At 40.6% G+C, this 17,440-nt stretch overlaps 1 protein-coding gene across 4 annotated transcripts in view; it reads right to left on the bottom strand.

Moving 5' to 3' along the window:
- ROR1 (receptor tyrosine kinase like orphan receptor 1) overlaps nucleotides 1-17,440 on the bottom strand; it is a 402,887-nt gene that overhangs the window by 21,141 nt on the left and 364,306 nt on the right. Inside the window, exons 5-8 of one of the 4 annotated variants that reach the window (XM_057551682.1) lie at nucleotides 16,168-16,295; nucleotides 13,741-14,058; nucleotides 12,228-12,473; nucleotides 6,094-6,172 (exon numbers count right to left, since the gene is read on the bottom strand). In XM_057551682.1, the coding sequence (XP_057407665.1) occupies nucleotides 6,117-6,172; nucleotides 12,228-12,473; nucleotides 13,741-14,058; nucleotides 16,168-16,295 (748 nt within the window). In that variant the 3' untranslated portion in view covers nucleotides 6,094-6,116. Of the gene's footprint in view, nucleotides 1-6,093; nucleotides 6,173-6,416; nucleotides 6,443-7,769; nucleotides 11,689-12,227; nucleotides 12,474-13,740; nucleotides 14,059-16,167; nucleotides 16,296-17,440 lie in introns of those variants that run through there. The other 3 variants (XM_057551690.1, XM_057551685.1, XM_057551680.1) reach the window with 3 other exon arrangements.

Below are 17,440 nucleotides of genomic sequence, written 5' to 3'. Positions count from 1 at the left end.
TATTCAAGGAGGATAATGGTACCTGCTCTGCCAATCTTGTTTAGTTCACGTGAGAGAGGATATTCACAAAAGAACCTCGGAAAATCTAAAACTGCTGCATAGTTGTTGGAGGTTATGCTTAGTGTTAACATTATAAAATACTTTCAGATTTCTCAGGACCCTAGGGGGGTAAGTTCTTCTTGTTATTCTTGGATTTTCAGTGAAATCATTATGAGGGTAAGATTACAAAAGGAACGAGGCTAATTTAGTACGAATGTAATGCTAGTCACTTTTCTGGCCGAGATTTTTAGCAACAAGAGAAAGTAGGGCTCTCACCTGTCTGGCTAACAAAGGAGTCTATTCTGTACTTAGTCCATATCAGATTATTCGCAGAACGCCTTTGACTGTAAACGGGAGGCCTGGGACAAATCCCCCTGTAGGTCTGCAGGAGAACAAACTTCAAGAAGCTAAATCCTTTAAACATCGTCAACCTTGGCTCCTTCTGATTACAGTGAGGATATGCAAAACTAGCACAATGTCTTCTTGCCAAGTGAAATAATCAAGCAGAACACTATGTGGCCATGTTGGAAGTGACAGAAAACAAATTCAGGTCTATTGTAAGTCTTACTGATGACAGGCTTCCTTTCCCACACAGCTCTCTGCATTTGGCCAGAAGGGGAGTCGGTGTCTGGCTCAAAAAACTTCATATAAAAACATTCCATAGGGGCTTCCCTGGTGGTGCTGTGGTTAAGAATCCACCTGCCAACGCAGGGGACACAGGTTCGAGCCCTGGTCTGGGAAGATCCCACATGCTGCGGAGCAACTAAGCCCGTGTGCCACAACTACTGAGCCTGAGCTCTAGAGCCCGTGAGCCACAACTACTGAGCCCATGTGCCACAGCTACTGAAGCCTGCATGCCTAGAGCCCATGCTCTGCAGCGAGAGGCCACTGCAATGAGCAGCCCGCGCACTGCAATGAAGAGTAGCCCCTGCTCACTGCAACTAAAGAAAGCCTGCGCGCAGCAACAAAGACCCAACGCATCCAAAAATAAATAAATAAATTAATTTAAAAAAATATTAAAAAACCCCCAAAAACAAAACATTCCACAGAACAACTAACCTTACTCATGGAAAATTAGAAAACTAACATTTGACCAACTCCTTTTTAATATCCTAGCATTTTTATTCTTCATTTTAACCCAGCACTTTGGGTTATCTTGATTTCACAAACAGAGAAACTGAGGCTGAGAAAGGATAAATTTGCCAAAGCTAGGAAGTGGTGGAGTCAGGGTTGGAATGCGAGTGTGTCTTCGATGCCTCTGTGTTTTTTAAATTATACGGCTAATAAAAGTTAAAATACTATATGGAATTGTTTTTCATCATTCTCCTTAAGATTCCAAGATTCCTTCTCAGTAAGGACTAATATCTAGTGGGAACTATACTATTAAAAAGAATCACATAAGAACAATGGACATTATTCTTACTATTCACTTTAAAGGGTAATGGACACTTCCGAGGCACTGCAAAGAAAATTGGCTGAAAATTAGAATGGGGAAGATTTTTAATACTTTGGAATAACTGTTTAAAAGTTAAATGCACATATTTAGTTACATCAAGTTAAATACTTGGGATTTTTGAAACCAACAATTTAGTCCAGACCACATGATTAATTTCCTTTTAAAAATCAACAATTTGGTATCACAGTTCACATCTGACATTCCTATTTTATTTTTACAATGATATTCAATACTTTGATTAGTAATTAAATATAATGGAGAAAAAATACTTCTTTCTTCTCCTGGGGCTTAAAGCAAGGTAAACACAATTTCTCATTCAAGAGGTACTTTTATGAAGTGAAACATATCTGGGATATTACTTTGAGTTAAAACACGAAAGTGCTCAGATCTTAAATCTGGCAAAGGTGGGAAGGAGTCTTACAAAACCTTAGAATTCAAATGAAATTAAACAAGTTGAATTATGATCTTGTCTGAAAAAAATTTTAAAACCATAGAAAACAAACAGGAATAGCCACCATTTATTATCTGAAAACTACAAAATAAGCAGGTCTGTGGCAGATAGGGGCCTGCATTGGTGATATTTAAGCGTATACCTGGAAGCCGAAGGAGAAAAGGTGGTAATTAGGCCTTCAGCTGGCATGCTGGGCCCAGCCATTCGCTCTCTTGACTTAATGATGGAAATACTAAGTAGATGATCTATTGCCTTATGTATTCTCAAACGAATTCTTTAAAAGACTCTGAATAGCCCATATACAGTGATTAAGATTTTTCTCTTTGGGAAATGTTTTAACCACATTAAGTTAGGGGCAGTAACTCATTTGTGAGCACTTGAGAAAAAACCTTAGCAACTAGAATCCACACGAGTTCACTAAAAGTTTCTTTAAATCTCAGGGCCTCAGTTTTCTCCTCTATAAAAGGAAAGAGTTGGGCTAAACTTTTCTTTTTAATCAAAAAAAAAATTTTAATTATGGTAAAAAACACATAAAATTTACCATCCTAACCATTTTTAAGTGTACATTTCAGTAGTGTGAAGTATAGTCACACTGTTGGTACAGAAGATCTCCAGAACTTTTTCATTTTGCAAAACTAAAACTCCATACTCATTGAACAACAACTCTCCATTTCCCCCTCCCCCAAGACCCTGGCAACCACCAGTCTACTTTTTGTTTCTAGGAATTGGACTACTTTAGATACCTCATATAAGTGGAATCATATAGTATTTGACTTTTTGTTGGCTTGTTTCACTCAGTATAATCTCCTCAAGGTTCATCCATGTTGTTGCATGTGACAAGACTTCCTTCTTTTTTAAGGCTGAATAATGCTCCACTGTATGTGTACACCACATTTTTTTAATCCATTCGTCCACTGGTGGGCATTTGGCTTGCTTCCTACTCTCGGCTATTGTGAATAATGCTACAATGAACGTGGGTGTGCAAATATCTTTTTGAGATCCTGCTTTCAATTCTTTTAGATGTATACCCAGAAGTGGGATTGTTGGATCATATGGTAATTCTATTTTTTACTTTTTGAGAAATATCAATACTGTTTTCTATAGTAGCTACAACATTTTGCCTTCCTACCTTCAGTGCAAAATGGTTCTAATTTCTCCACATCTTTGCTAACATTTGCTATGTTCTATTTTTTGATAGTGGCCATCTTCATGGGTATGAGGTGAGATCTTATTGTAGCTCTGATTTGCATTTCTTTAATTACTTTAATCTTTATAAGTGATGTTGAGCATATGCTTATATGCTTGTCCATTTGTATATCATCTTTGGAGGAATGTCTATTTAAGTCCTTTGCCCACTTGTTAGTTGAGCTAATTTTTTAAGTTCCAAAATCCAATAGGTTTTATAAAATTAAATGTCTTTCATCTCTGATAGGATTATTTTGGAGTGGTAGACCAAGCACAGTTAAACTTTAGCAAAGCATTTGATCAGGTGATGCATGATATCCTTATGGACAAAAGATGGAGGGCTAGATAATAATATCAATAGATGGTTTTGTACTTCACCACATGGCTGTACCCTAACAGTGTTAATCAGCAAAACAACATCAAATTATAGAAGGCTATCCTTGAGAGAACCTGCCTGTTCAACACTGTCATCAACTACTTGATGGTGATGTGCTTATCAAACTTGAAAATGGCCTGAATCTAGGAAAGATACCTAATTGACTATAGAAATAAAATTTTAGAGATTCATACACAACAGGCTAAAATAATGACCCTTAAACCAACAGTTGAAATTTTACAAATAAATATGATAGCTTGGAGTTAGGTTAAAGACCTTGCTTAGAGAAGTCGATGATTCAGCAAATCTACTAAATAATTTTTGAGGTAACCAAATTAAAGATAAACGAACAAACAAAAGAAGACTAGTAAGTTTTAGTGAAGACTTGAAGGCTCAGTTGGACCCAACAACAGCATGATGAAATTGCTCAAAAAATTTTCATAGATGGCATTATAGCAACGAAATACCCTTCATTGGCAGGACTGAGTCATGGTCGAGAACATCATGGTCCTCTTCTGGTCGGTTCTGGTTGAAAGACATCAAAAGTTTTCTACTCTAAGAGTCATGTTTTTAAGAAGGACTTTGAAGGAGCAAGAAACATCCAGAGGAGGAGGAGGAGGAGGATGGGTAAGGAAAGGCGGGAAGAGCTACATGCTCTTTAGACCAAAGAAAAAAATCGAATGAAGGATACAATAGATGTCTTCAAATTTGGATGAGAAATGACACAAGAGGTTAAAAACCAGATCTAGTAAATACACTTGCTCCTTACTAGGCTTTCCCCGCCCCCCACCCCAGTTTGAATTCGTGGCTCACATTTTTAAAAAAAATTCAGGAGATTTCACATACAAGTTTTAGTTTCTGGCATACAAAGGCAGATTTTGAGCGGGGGGAGCCACCCCATAATCACTTTGGTGTAGAGAGATATCCCTGTCTCTGGAGGTCTCTGGCATGTTCAAACAGAGGCTGGTTGACTTCTACGTTCCTCTCAAGATTCTCTGATTTTATAAACTGAGTTGACTGACATACCTTATTTAGACCCCTACTGAACTTCGGACTCTCTTACGAAGCAATTGATTTAAAGCCAGTGATGAATATTTTCCCTGAGTGTCCTCAGCTCACCAGATCCAGTCTTAGTCCTTTTTTATCCAGCTCTGTGCTGAGGCTGACCTCTATGTACAGGAGTAATGGACTCTGGCTTCCAGTTAGGTCCAGCTGATAGGAGGCATTGGTATGATAAGAAGAACCCCAGGGCAAGAAGAGAGAGTAGGGCTGGTGTGTTCTGCATCCCTCCACCAAAGGCCACAGCACACACTGGACAGCCCTCTCTTCAGCCTCAGCTGTACTCTATGGGGAGGGGTAACCGATCATTCCCTTGACTCTCCAGGCCTAGAATGGTAATGCTTCCCACTCCTGCTAGCCCCAGGTCCTGTACCTCATTGGTTAACCCCAACTCTGCCAACACCTTTAAAAACAATCTCTTTATAAAATTCTTAGTCTATTTGCCTGTGTCTTTTGTTTCCTGCCAGAATCTTGACTGATGCAAAGCCAATAACAACAATCATTGTGGTGTTATAGCAGAATTCTGTCACCAAAAGTCCAAGATGACGAGGAGTACTTCCTATTGGCATGGTAGTGGGCCCAAAGAGTTAAGGGCTTCCAAAAGCTTATTGCTAGAGTAGCTGACACACTGGGTAAATGACTCAATGCATACTGGGGACAATAAAAAAACTTTTGAGAGAAAATTATTTCATGGTGAAAAATGTTTATGGAACATGACTCAGTTATAAGTTTTCGGTAACTATTGTTCTTTACTTTGTCGAAAATATATAAAGACTGGAGACCAAAGTACATCTTGAAAATCTCTGTAGCACAAAAATAACTCTTCCGGAAAACTTCAGACTATACAAAGCAGTACTCTATTCCTTCCTCCTACCTCCTTCCCCCCTCCCCACCATCCAATTCACTGTAATGTTCAATTTTGGTCTGAAGAAATGGCTGAAAGACAAATTGCCTTACAACAGGTCTTCTGTGAAATATGGGAGAAGGCTGCTGACAGAGTGAGTTAAAAACTGCAATGTTCGCAATCTGGAAAACATCTGCCTTGCCCCAAACTGTAAACCACCACGTTGGAGAAAATGGTTTGTGACAAAGCAGAACCCAGGGCGGGTGTTTGTAAGGTTATGGGACAAGTCAGGGCTATTCAGGCACAGAACTGGGCAACGTGCCCTTTGGCAAACCGTTGCAAGGCCAGGACTTAAAAGGAAATACAAAAGCAACAGGCCAGGTACGAAAACTCCAAATTGAGCCAAATGGTTCACTACTTTCTTATCAATGGGTACTCTTCAGTGAAGCTGGTTTAGGTGTAAAAACAACACAGTAAGTCCCCTACATACGAACGTGTTCTGTTCTGAGAGCACGTTCGTAAGTCCAATTTGTACATAAGTCCAACAAATTTAGCTTAGGTACCCAACTAACACAATCAGCTATATAGTACTGTACTGTAATAGGTTTATAATACTTTTCACACAAATAACATATTGAAAACAAACACAGAAAATAAAGAAAACATTTTTAATCTTACAGTACCTTGAAAAGTACAGTAGTACAGTTCAACAGCTGGCATCCAGGGGCTGGCATCGAGTGAACAGGCAAGAAGAGTTACTGACTGGAGGAGGGAGAGGAGGTGGGAGATGGTAGAGCTGAAGGATCGTCAGCAATAGGAGACGGAGGGCAAGCTGCAATTTCACTCACGCCTGACGCTGATGGAACGCGAGTTTGCATCTTTGAAAGTTCGCAACCTGAAGGTTCGTATGTAAGGGACTTACTCTACTGCTGTTTGGAAGTTCTGGTTGTTTGGTAGATGGAGAAACCTTTAATTAGAGGTGAATCAGACATGCTGGCCTGGCTAGTGGAAGAACTGTGGCTCAGGACTTATCTAGAGTGAAATAAAGGGCCAAGGTTTGAATATGAAAACATGAACGTAATCAAGGTTCCGCCTCCCCATACAATTCAAGAAAGAAACAAATAGGGGATCTCAATTAGTTGGGGAGACAGACAGAATATAAGTTATGTGGTAGAATACAGACAAGGGCAAATGGCTAGGTCATTGCAAAAGGAGCTCCCAAAGAAACAGACATTTTCCACAGTTCTCCACTCAGGGCTGTGCAGAAAAGCAATGATAAGGGCTACAGTGAAGCTGTGAAGCTGGGCGGTGTGCCTAGGTGCCAGCTGGAAAGAACATAGGCAAATGTTTCTTTTTCGACTTTGTTTCCACCCAGCCCACAGTATTTGGCTTGGAAGGTGGCCACGGTGACTAGAGGTGAGAGCGTAGTGAATGAAGGTTTGCAGGCAGGATCTCACAGAAGATGGCCAAAGGACTGGGGACTTGGAGCTGCCAGGAAGGGAGGAGATCTAGGACTTAACGGGAAAAGGACAAACGCTGTGAGGTCTGGGTGGAGCTGCCGGCGGACCTAGTCCCAATCAGGCTGAGGCTAAGTAGAGCACCCTGGGGTCTCAGAGAAGATGTCTTGTGTCTGGGGGCTCCATTCCTGCATCTGTACAGCTTCAGATAAGAAAATCAAAGACCTAGAGAGCTCATAAGGATCAAAGGGAAGAGGAAAATTATAAAGGAATGTTTATTCCTCTGAATAAGCTAGAATGTGTCCTTTAAGTAGCTGTAGCATGGTGGACAGAGGCTGGACCTTGAGTCCTGTGGATCTGATCTTGGCTTTAGTAAAAATAACATCGTCTCAGCTTCTCCATCAGTAAAATGGAGGAGATACCTTTAACCTGTGGTTATTATGAGGGTTAACTCAGCACATTTTATTGAGCATCAGCTAAGTCACAGGCCAGATGCCGCTGTAAAGAACTTAGCACAGTGTTCAACCAACAGCAGACATCACGGCACAAACAGAAAAGCACATAACAGCACACATGAACGCTGGGAACTGTAAGACAGTGCTTAATGTGATTTGCATTTTTTTCATCCGATTCTTCCACTAGATTGTAAGCTACACGAGGGCGTGGCTTGTTAGCAAAATCTAAAGTGTAGTAGAAGTTCAACACATATTGGTTTCAGTAAGTGAATGAATGAATAATAACCATTCTAATTGCTGGATGCCTGGGATAGGAAAGAAAAGACAGGGAAGGTGAGAGGTCACGTCTGGCTCAAACTATCTTTCGTTCTTTCGCTTTTCCCAGGCACTGCCTGGGCACACGCATACAGCCCTAGCTGAGCCAATTCCCAGAATTCACAGCAGACATATTTGGTTGTGTTTAATTTTATGTTCTGTCTTAGAGTAAAAGTTCACAGATAAAACAATCTGGGGCAGACTGTTCTCAAGTGCCTTTATTCTAGAAAGTACAACAAATGCTCACATTCTGCATTTAATTAGGTCTATACTTCTTTTAGCCTTACTTAGTTGAAATGAAAACAAAAGATATCAGTAGGAAAATGAGAAACCCCGTGGAGATTTTGAAACCTCCTTAACTTTGACTTAACAAAGAATGCAGGAACATTCCCATGAGACTCCATCCCATTTGAGAGGAAGGAGGAAAAGAACTCATTTCAGATATGCCCCACAGCTTACACCTCATTATAAGATGCAGACTTATTCTCAGTATCTCTATCAATCTATTTATCATCTATCTATTTATCATCTATCTATCCATCCATCTACCTACCTACCTACCTACCTATTTGTATACATAAACACACAGATACTCACACACATATATAAATCATAGAATTTACAAGACTGGCTATAGCTCTGAGTCCTGGGTCTACTTCTTATTAACCATATGGCCTTGGACAAGTTATTTAACCTAAGTCTCATTTTTCTCTTCTTGGGTAGAATAAAACTCAACTCATACAGTTATAGAACTATTATATATGAGACAATGCATAAAAAACTCTTTGCATAGTGGCTTTTTGTAAGCACTCAGTAAATGTTAACTGTTGTTTAATATTGTTATTCTATAGTCTAAATTGTATAATTTATACAGTATATGCAATATGCTATATTCTATGGTCTAAATTGTATAATTCTTTTTCAGTCTCAGGGTTCCCCAAACCTGGCACTCCTGGCGTTCTGGGCTGGATAATTCTGCGTGAGGGCTGTTCCGAGCACTCTGGGATGTTTAGCAGCATCTCTGGCCTCTACACAATAGATGCCAGTAGCCTTCCCCAACCCCACCCAGCTGCGATGACCAAAGTATCTCTAGATATTGCCAAATGCACCCTGGAAGGCAAAACTGTCCCGGTTTGAGAACAACTGGTACAGAACAAACAGCAGTGAGTGGCCCTAGGGAACCTGGGCCTGAACCAGAAACCTGGTTTCTGTTAACTAATTTGTGTTCTTGGGTCAGTCCTACCGCTTCCCTGGGCCTTGGTTGTCCCATATGTTAAAGTAGGGCAGGAAATTCCTGCTTTATCTTTTATGATTTTTGTAAGGATGAAATGAGAAAAAAAAAATCAAATGCTCTAACGAAATGTTATAAAAGTAGGATTCTAGTATGATTATTTTGTTAGAGGTGGGCTATCAAGGGGCAGTTACAAGAAGCCTTGCCTTGGAGCAACAGCTGATGCTGACCTGCTCTCTGCTTTATTTCATACCCTGGGGAGCCGCTGGCCTCTCAGCCAGCTTCTTATTCATCACATGTCAAGGATTCCCTGTTCCTTTAATGGATGTATTTGTGGCTTGGCCTGAAGAATTCAAAAGGAACTGTTTTCTTTCCAAATGAAATGAAAATGTCTTTTTAAAAAAAGTTTTATTGTAAGTGGTGAAAACTGGCTTGTTATCTGCAGATTTAACTTTCATCTAAATTTATCTCTCATATGACTAGAATTAACCAGTCCTCAGAATTATGCAGATTGATATTCAAAAAGAAATATCTTAGGGTTTCCAACATCACTGTACTGATTAATACTATAATAATATACTGAGCAATACTATGATGAAATTCTTCATCAGCAAGGGAACATGTTTAGATGTCATATCATGTTATGGGACTCAGTATACTGAAATCCAGAGGTTGAGCCTATTGTCACTCTTTTACTTATTTCTGAAAAATCTTTAAATGGAAAACAGCAGAGTGTCTGGGGAAAGAGTGCAAGCTTTGAGTTTGGTCAGAGCTATGTGCAAATAGACGAGGGTTCAAGGTCCAATCCCATGAGTTGTCTCATTTAGACTAGTCCTTTAACCCTTCTGAACCTTGGTGGGATATGTTAATAACATCTATCCCATAGCGTGGTGATGAGTTTTAAATGGAGATGAAGATGTAAAGCACAAAGCACCGTGCAGGCACATAGTAGGTAATATAGGTGGTCATTCTTTCTGTGTCCACAGTCTGAAAGACTGTTCAAGGGTTTCTTTCATCTTTTGGAGAGTGTGTTTGGTCTGACTGCTTTAGGAACACCGTTGAAATGGAAAGCAATACTTTTTTTAGGTATCATTTCGAATCTTGACTTAAACTAATTGTAATAAATCTTGAATCCGATTATCAACAAATCTTCCAGTTTATGAGCAAATTATCTCCCTACTTCTTTATTTTTATTTTATTTTTAAAAATTGTATTCAAGCATAGTTGATTTACAATGTTGTGTTAATTTCTGCTCTATAGCAAAGTGACTCAGATATACATATATTGGTATACATTCTTTTTCATAGGGTATTGAATATAGTTCCCTGTGCTACAGAGTAGGACTTTGTTGTTTATCCAACCCTATGTATACTAGTTTGCATCTGCTAATCCCAAACTCCCAATTCTTCCCTCCCCCATCCCCCTCCCCCCTGGCAACCACAAGTCTGTTCTCTATGTCTGATTATCTCCCTACTTCTGATGAGGATTATAGTTGGAAATTAAGGGTTAGAAGTCACCTAAAGGACAACGGTGTCCACCCAGAGTTGAGTAAACAATGTGTTTCTTCCTTAAAATAATTCATTTGGTTTCCTTAAGGACACACATCAGTCTCCTGAGACAGCACAGTGGAGTAGCAGGAAGATGAGTTTGGAGTCAGACAGACTAGCGGGGTGACTGTTGCTCTCTGAGCCTCTGTTTCTTCCTTAGCAGCACAGGGTTAAGAATACCTGTCACAACGTGAGGGTATTCTTAACCCTCTTAACCCCCTTATTATAAATAAAGCCTCTGAAACTCTAAGAATGATGCCTGCCACATGGGAAATGCTCAGTAAGTATTGCTTTTATACCTGGCTCTCTTGCAAATCTTCACACCTACCTGCTGTAGGAGAAGGGATGGGGCAACTAAGTAAATGATTATAAATCTACATTTTATTTTATTCCTTTCCTATTAACGTTGAATATAGCATGTGGGAAAAGTCATAAATTTTAAGTGCAAACCATTTAAAAAATACAGGATAATTTGCTTTGATGTTTCCAATGGTGGCTCTGGAAGAGTTAACTTCATAATTTGTTCTTTATGCTGCATATGAAAGCATTTTAAAGCCCAGCAACACAAAAAGGGTCTGCTTACCTCTTTCTCAAACTGAGTATGTTTAACCATCTATAAAACCATTTTGCGGGAAATGATACCATGGTAACAGGTAACATGTAAGAATGAAACTGTAGTATAATAGTTTCCTAAATTTTTATCACTAAGGGTTCTTTTAATATTTTTATTGCTTTTTCCTAATGACCTCTGTAGTATGTTTTAGCTTCCTCTTCTTTATTCCACAGCATTTGTGCTAACTTCTACCGTATCACACAGACTGCATTGCGATTGTAACATGAATCATATTTTCTTCCTTTTTCACCCTCCCTACTCCATAGTGGGCTCAAACAGTATTTGCTAAACTGAGAGCAAGCATTCCTCTATATGTGAAGACTACATACTAATTATAATAAATTCCTCTTTATATAATGACTATATAATAATTACACTAGAAAATATTTATTAAACATTTATTAACTTCCAGATATCGTAGAGTTTTCCAGTTATCAACTCATTTTATTCTCTCAATAAACCCTGGATGTATATCATTATTAGCTCCATTTTACCGGTGTGGCTTTCCTGTGACATCCTGACTCTCCCACTATGCCTGGGAAACTCAGGTGACATTATCAATAGAACTAGGATCAGGAAGATGAATCAGTTCCAAAATAGACTGAAACTCCAGGTATCAGCAGCATTTGCATTCTCTTTCTCCTACCTTCCAAACATTTTCTAGAAAAAGGAACAAACTGATTCAGAAATTTCATTTTCTTTCTATACTTCTGCAGCATAAAAGGATGAGACAAAGGACACAGTTTATCCACAGGTTGCCTTGGATCACTGAGTAATGGCTGTAGTTTCATCCTCCCTCATGGGTGTTCTCAAGGACATAGGGAAAACAGTTCTCTTTCTGCTTCCAATACACCTGTTGTGCTAAAAAAGGTACACTTGGACCCGGACCATCGTGGGTAACACCTTTCACTACATGAATGATGGTGATAAGCTGTACTTCTGGAGAGAAGGTGCCTGTTATACTCACTAACACAATAGCTGCAGGGATAAAAACAGTTTCCTCCTTGAGAGTGTGCTTCGGTACCCTAAAACGTGTTTTATGTCAAAGCAGCAAGGTTTATCTATCCTAGAAACAGTGTGAGATCAAACAAACACTATCAATCTCCTTTGCCCCCTTACACGATTCTCCTAAGGGAAGGGGCATGGAGTGGGGATCTTTTAAAGTGACTGAATCCTTTAAAGGCAAGGACGGTATTTACCACATGCTGGGATGTCGCACAGGTCAGACTTATAGTTTTCATCCAAGGTGAAGCACCAGGGAGCTTCCTTCTGATTCCCTGGGTTGCGGCAGTAGGAGTGCCCTCCGTTCAGCTCTGGGAAGCGGAGGGCGGTGAAGGTGTGTGTGTGGGGGTACTGGGAGTTCCACGGCTGGCACTGGCGCCCTGATTTGGTCACACTGACAGTTCCCCGGTAGTCCACACCTGTGCTGTTATAGCACTTGTGATCTGAAATACACAGAAGAAGAGCCCAAACTGTGAGAGAGAAGCAGAGGAGGTGCTGGAGCTCCCGGCCAGCAGTTTCTGGAGGGAGGATGTACGATTACCCTCACGGCCGAGGCTTCCCTGATGGGACACAGAGCGGGCCTTGCAGTGACATTCCTGGGAGGATTTACAGCTTATGCTTCAGGAAGAAAACCAGTCCTCCACAAGTATTTTTGATATTGAACACAGAAAAGAATCAGAACTGGGACGGGACCTGGGGGCACAGGAGTCATTTCCTAGTGAATGGTGCAGGGACTGTTTTTTCCATTTCTGCCCATGAGTCCTGTAATAAAGAATCTAGTTCTCAGAAAATGTTAGTCAGCAGCAGGGCACTATGGGTTTCTGACAGGGGTTAGGGCCATTGCCATGCCAATGAACATGGGAAATGCACAGAAAAACAGTCTTTTGTTTCATGGAGGTGAGAGGAAGGAGGATGGAGGTAAGCCTCCATATACATATTTTTTAAATTGTGGCACAATACACAGATCATACAATTTACCATTAGTGCATTTAGAACATTCAAAATACTGTGCAACCTTCACCTCTATCTCATCCTAGAACACTTATATTATCCCCCGAAGAAACTCTATGCTTCTTAAGCAGTCACTGCCCACTCTCCCCTTCCCCCTGCCCCTGGCAACCATTAATCTGCTTTCTATCTCTATGGAGTTGTCTACTCTGGATATTTCATATAAATGGACTCATACAATGGTGTCTGGCTTCCTTCTATGACAGTATTTTCAAGGTTCCTGCCATGTTATAGCATGTAACAGGAGTTTACTCCTTTTCATGGATGAATAATACTTCACTATGTGGATATACCACAATGTACTTATCTACTCACCTACTGATGGACATTTGGGCTGTTTCCACCTTTTAGCTGTGGTGAATAGAGCTGTTATGAACCTTTCTGTACAAGTTTTTGTTTGAACACCTGTTTTCAATTCTTTGGGGGTATATACCCAGGAGTGGCATTGCTGGGACATATGGCAATTCTATTTTTAAGTTATTAAGGAACCAGAAACCATATTTTAAAATTATCATCGTCATGCAACTTCTTGAAGATAGGCACTGCATCTAAGCCACCGCTGAATGCTCAGCCCCACACAGTATTTGGCCCATTGGAAGGTAATCTGACTATCAACACGAATCATTACTAGGGATCAAGATCCAGTTTTCATGGGGTTGCTGGCCCCCGAGGCAGCACAGAAGGTCAGGGGCTACCACTTACTTTTATTTATAGGATCCGCCATGGGAATTCCAATCCGGATACAATTTGCAGCTTCGGGGCTCTCTGGCTGGGGGAGATCTTCACAGTTTGGCAGTTTCAGCCTCATCAGAATCATGGGATTTGATCTCGCAAAAATGTATTCTGTTTGACACAGGACATTTTCCAGGATTTCACATTCATCGCGACACAAGTCCCGGGGCTTTGGGACAGATGAGGTTTCATCACAGTATGGGAAGGCGTAGTGGCACAGGGAAGGAATGGCGAACTGAGAACACTTATCAGACAAGTGACTGGAGGTGCCGATCATGGTGAAGGCAGCTGGAAAACAAACAGAATTATTAACTCCCAGGGGCAGGGTTTATCTCCCCCTGGTTATCTAGTCAACAGATATCAGATGTAAACACACATTGGAAAGAATCTGCTGTGCTCAAACAGACAAGGCCAAGAGAAGGAGATTCATTTCAGATGTCTAAGCAGCTTACTTTCACTGGCTTGAAAAAAATAATTTTGACTACAAAGTTAAAAAAACAGGATTAAGTTACATATGTACCGTTTCCTAATAAAAAGAATTAATTAGGTTAAAGTACAATATATTTTTCATTTTTACTACAAAGCAACAGAACTTTGTGTTTCATCCGGTACTTTTTATTAGTTTTGTGAGGCTTCTAAAACATTTGACAGCTGCAGGGCAGAGCTTGCTTTATGCAGTGACTGAGCCCGATCACAGGATTTAGTTCTGTGTCTTGCCTCTGAGCTGCTGGATGACTTTGGGTGACTTGCTTAATTTCTTTGTGGCTTGAATACTTTCTATTCCATCTTCTGAAAATGAGGCAACTCATTTGGAAGTTCTCGAAGAGTACAACTCAGTTGTTCCAGTGTGTATTATAGAATATTAGTGGTCACTTAGCCTAACCTCTTATCCCTGTACAAAAAGAGCACTAGCCTTTGCACACCTCTACTGACAAGGAGTTTATACTCACAAGGCAGCCTAAGAGGTTGTTAGTACACTGTTTCCCAAAGTATGTTCCTCAGAACATTAATTCTGTAGAATGTTAAAAGTGTTTGAGAAGTTGGGGTTCCATAACCAAACAAGTTTGGGAAATGCTGTGTTAAAAAAGTTAAATGGATTTAAAAAAAAATGTTAATACTTTCCAGTAAGCTGATGTCCATTGAAAATGTCCAAGAGAGGATTAATATAATTGGGTGACCAAAAATTTATATCAGAACTCCCATTTATTTTTGTGAATACTTAGTAAAAAGTATGTTCAAATGTTCTTTTACTAGGTTGAAATGTTTCTTCAATAGCTTCTCCCCATCAGTCCTGCTTCTGCTCTGGAATTTCACAGAGTCTTTCCTCTTGAAAGCCTGAGGGCTTTCGCAATTGGCAAATACATCTTCCTACAGTTGCTTCCTCCGGTTAAATAGCTTCCCTGGCCCTCTCTTAGCTCCTTCGAAGTCCTCACGGGACATAGTTTCTGGACTGTTGGCTGTTCTGCGTGCCTGCCTTGGGTTTGTTCTTGCCTCTCTTAAATCCTAGAGTTGCCAGATAAACTACAAAGGACCCAGTTACATGTGAATTTTAGATAAACATTTGGGACATACTCATACTAAAAAATTATCAAATGTAACTGGGTGTCTTGTATTTTTCAGTGCTGAAGCTGGCAACCTTATTAGAATTTCAGAAAGGCCATTTTAATGTGTTGCAAGGGTACAGGGCACAGAGGCATAAAAACTACACTAATGGGAGAGGCACAGGCGGCTGCAACCACCAGAAGTAGGTGTACGAAATCGTGCAAGGTGGCCGACACGACGTACCTCACGTGTGCTAGGTAGTGCTTCACTATTAGATTTCCATTAAAAAGATACTTTCAATTCAGAAAAGTGAAGGGTAAAATAGAGAAAGCTAGAGCAGGAAGAGACCTATGATCATCTTGCCTCCTCACTCACTTCACAGGTAAAGAAAGAGATTTTCATGCAGAGTAAGAGACTTTCCCCAAAGTCACAGTAATGGCAATATTGGGATTAGCATCCAGAATTCTGGACTCTAAATTCATCCGCTTTCAGTCGACACAATGTTGCTTCCAAACAGTAAGCTCTGTGAGGGCAGAAACGTACCTGGCTTACTCCCCACAGCATCACATCCCCAGTGCCCAGCCCAGGTCCTGGTATGCCAAAGGCACCCAATAATATTTATGGAGTGTTTGAATGAATGTGAGACTTCTCAAAGCCTCCTTTTCCTCTAAGGGCAAACTTCAATAAATTATTCTAATGTAAATTTCCGAGCAGAGATTGCATCTCCTGTTTCTTTATGGCCCTGCTCCTAACCCCTATGCTTAGCCTAATCCTTTGTCAAGAGAAGAGCTCAATAAAACTTTTGGCAAGAAAAATTGTTATGCAAGGTATAAATATAATTTCATTGCTACCTACCTGTGATTTGATTTTCTATTTCCCCTTGCATATGCAGAGACTCCATATAGACAGTGCGGTTGCCAATAAATCTTGCACACGCAATCCCTCTGTACGGCTGACAGAATCCATCTTCTTCATACTCATCTCTAAAAAGAGAGCACAGACATTAGAGGGTGCAGTACACACTTGCAGTTGGCTCTGACTGCGCGATGCCCCAGACAGTCACTAGGGGGCGCAGTGGGGGCACAGTATCCTAAAGACTGGGCTTTTTCCTCAGTTCCATCCATCGTTTAAAACATCTGTTGGTCACGTCGGTCAAGTTTCCTTCACCCCCAGAAAAATCATCCTAAAGCACAAAATCATCCTTAAATCTGGGAGAAAACACTTTTATTTTTGCAGCTGGTGGTGGGCTGGAAGATGATGTCGTAAGAGTAAAGAGGGAATGAGTTGGAAATCTGGGCACATGTTCTACAGTTTTTTGTTTTTTAAGCACAGATTATTTCCTCTTCATTTGCTACAAAGGCGTGGGCGCGTTATCCCCAAGATACACTCGGACTGATATGTCAGCTAGGAGACTCCACGGGGTGAGAAGCTGGGGGCAGCTGGAAAGAAACCAGAGGGCAGTCCAGTTACGTGGCTCCTGCTTGAGACCTATTCTCTCCACCCTGCAGAGAGAGGTCCATGGCAAACCATGGACTGGACAATTTCAAATGAGTCACTAAATCCCAGGAAATCCAGAGCAAATGCCAATGGATACTTGCTTTCATAATCCCCTAAAACTTAAAAAAATAATCTTTAAAAAATGTTTGCTGCCTCAAATGACAATAATAAAAGGGAGGGCAGAGATTTTATTCTGAAGACAAGGGGATACCAGAAAGTGATGTGATTAGTGACAGTCTAGCAAACGGCTGGAGATCTAAGGCTGGAGATTAGGACCCAAGATGGCAGGTTCAGCTTGAAAGGACAGAGGCCAAAACCTCCCACAAGGGCCTATGATAAACTCAAGACACCAGAGTACAGAATCTCAATCTGCTTCTGAAAGGCAGACCACAGCCAAGCAGAAGGCTACCTGCCAGGCTTATGGGCGGACTTCTCTCCTGGGTTCTCCTCCTCCGTTAACCTGGCTGGAATCGACACATCATCTGAACAAAGCATCATTTTTCCTCTTTGGTTTCTTCTAAGTTAAAGTACTTTAGAGCAAAAATCAGGAGAACACAATTCTCCTTCTACATTTAACATTTGCGTATCCTTACGCAACCTCCCAAGTCCTCTGAGCTATGGTTTTCTTATC

The sequence above is a fragment of the Balaenoptera acutorostrata genome, chromosome 1 (assembly GCF_949987535.1).
Source record: "Balaenoptera acutorostrata chromosome 1, mBalAcu1.1, whole genome shotgun sequence".
NCBI classification, from domain to species: domain Eukaryota; kingdom Metazoa; phylum Chordata; class Mammalia; order Artiodactyla; family Balaenopteridae; genus Balaenoptera; species Balaenoptera acutorostrata.
Note: the sequence above shows the minus strand (reverse complement) of the source record. Positions and strands in the feature narration are given on the sequence as shown.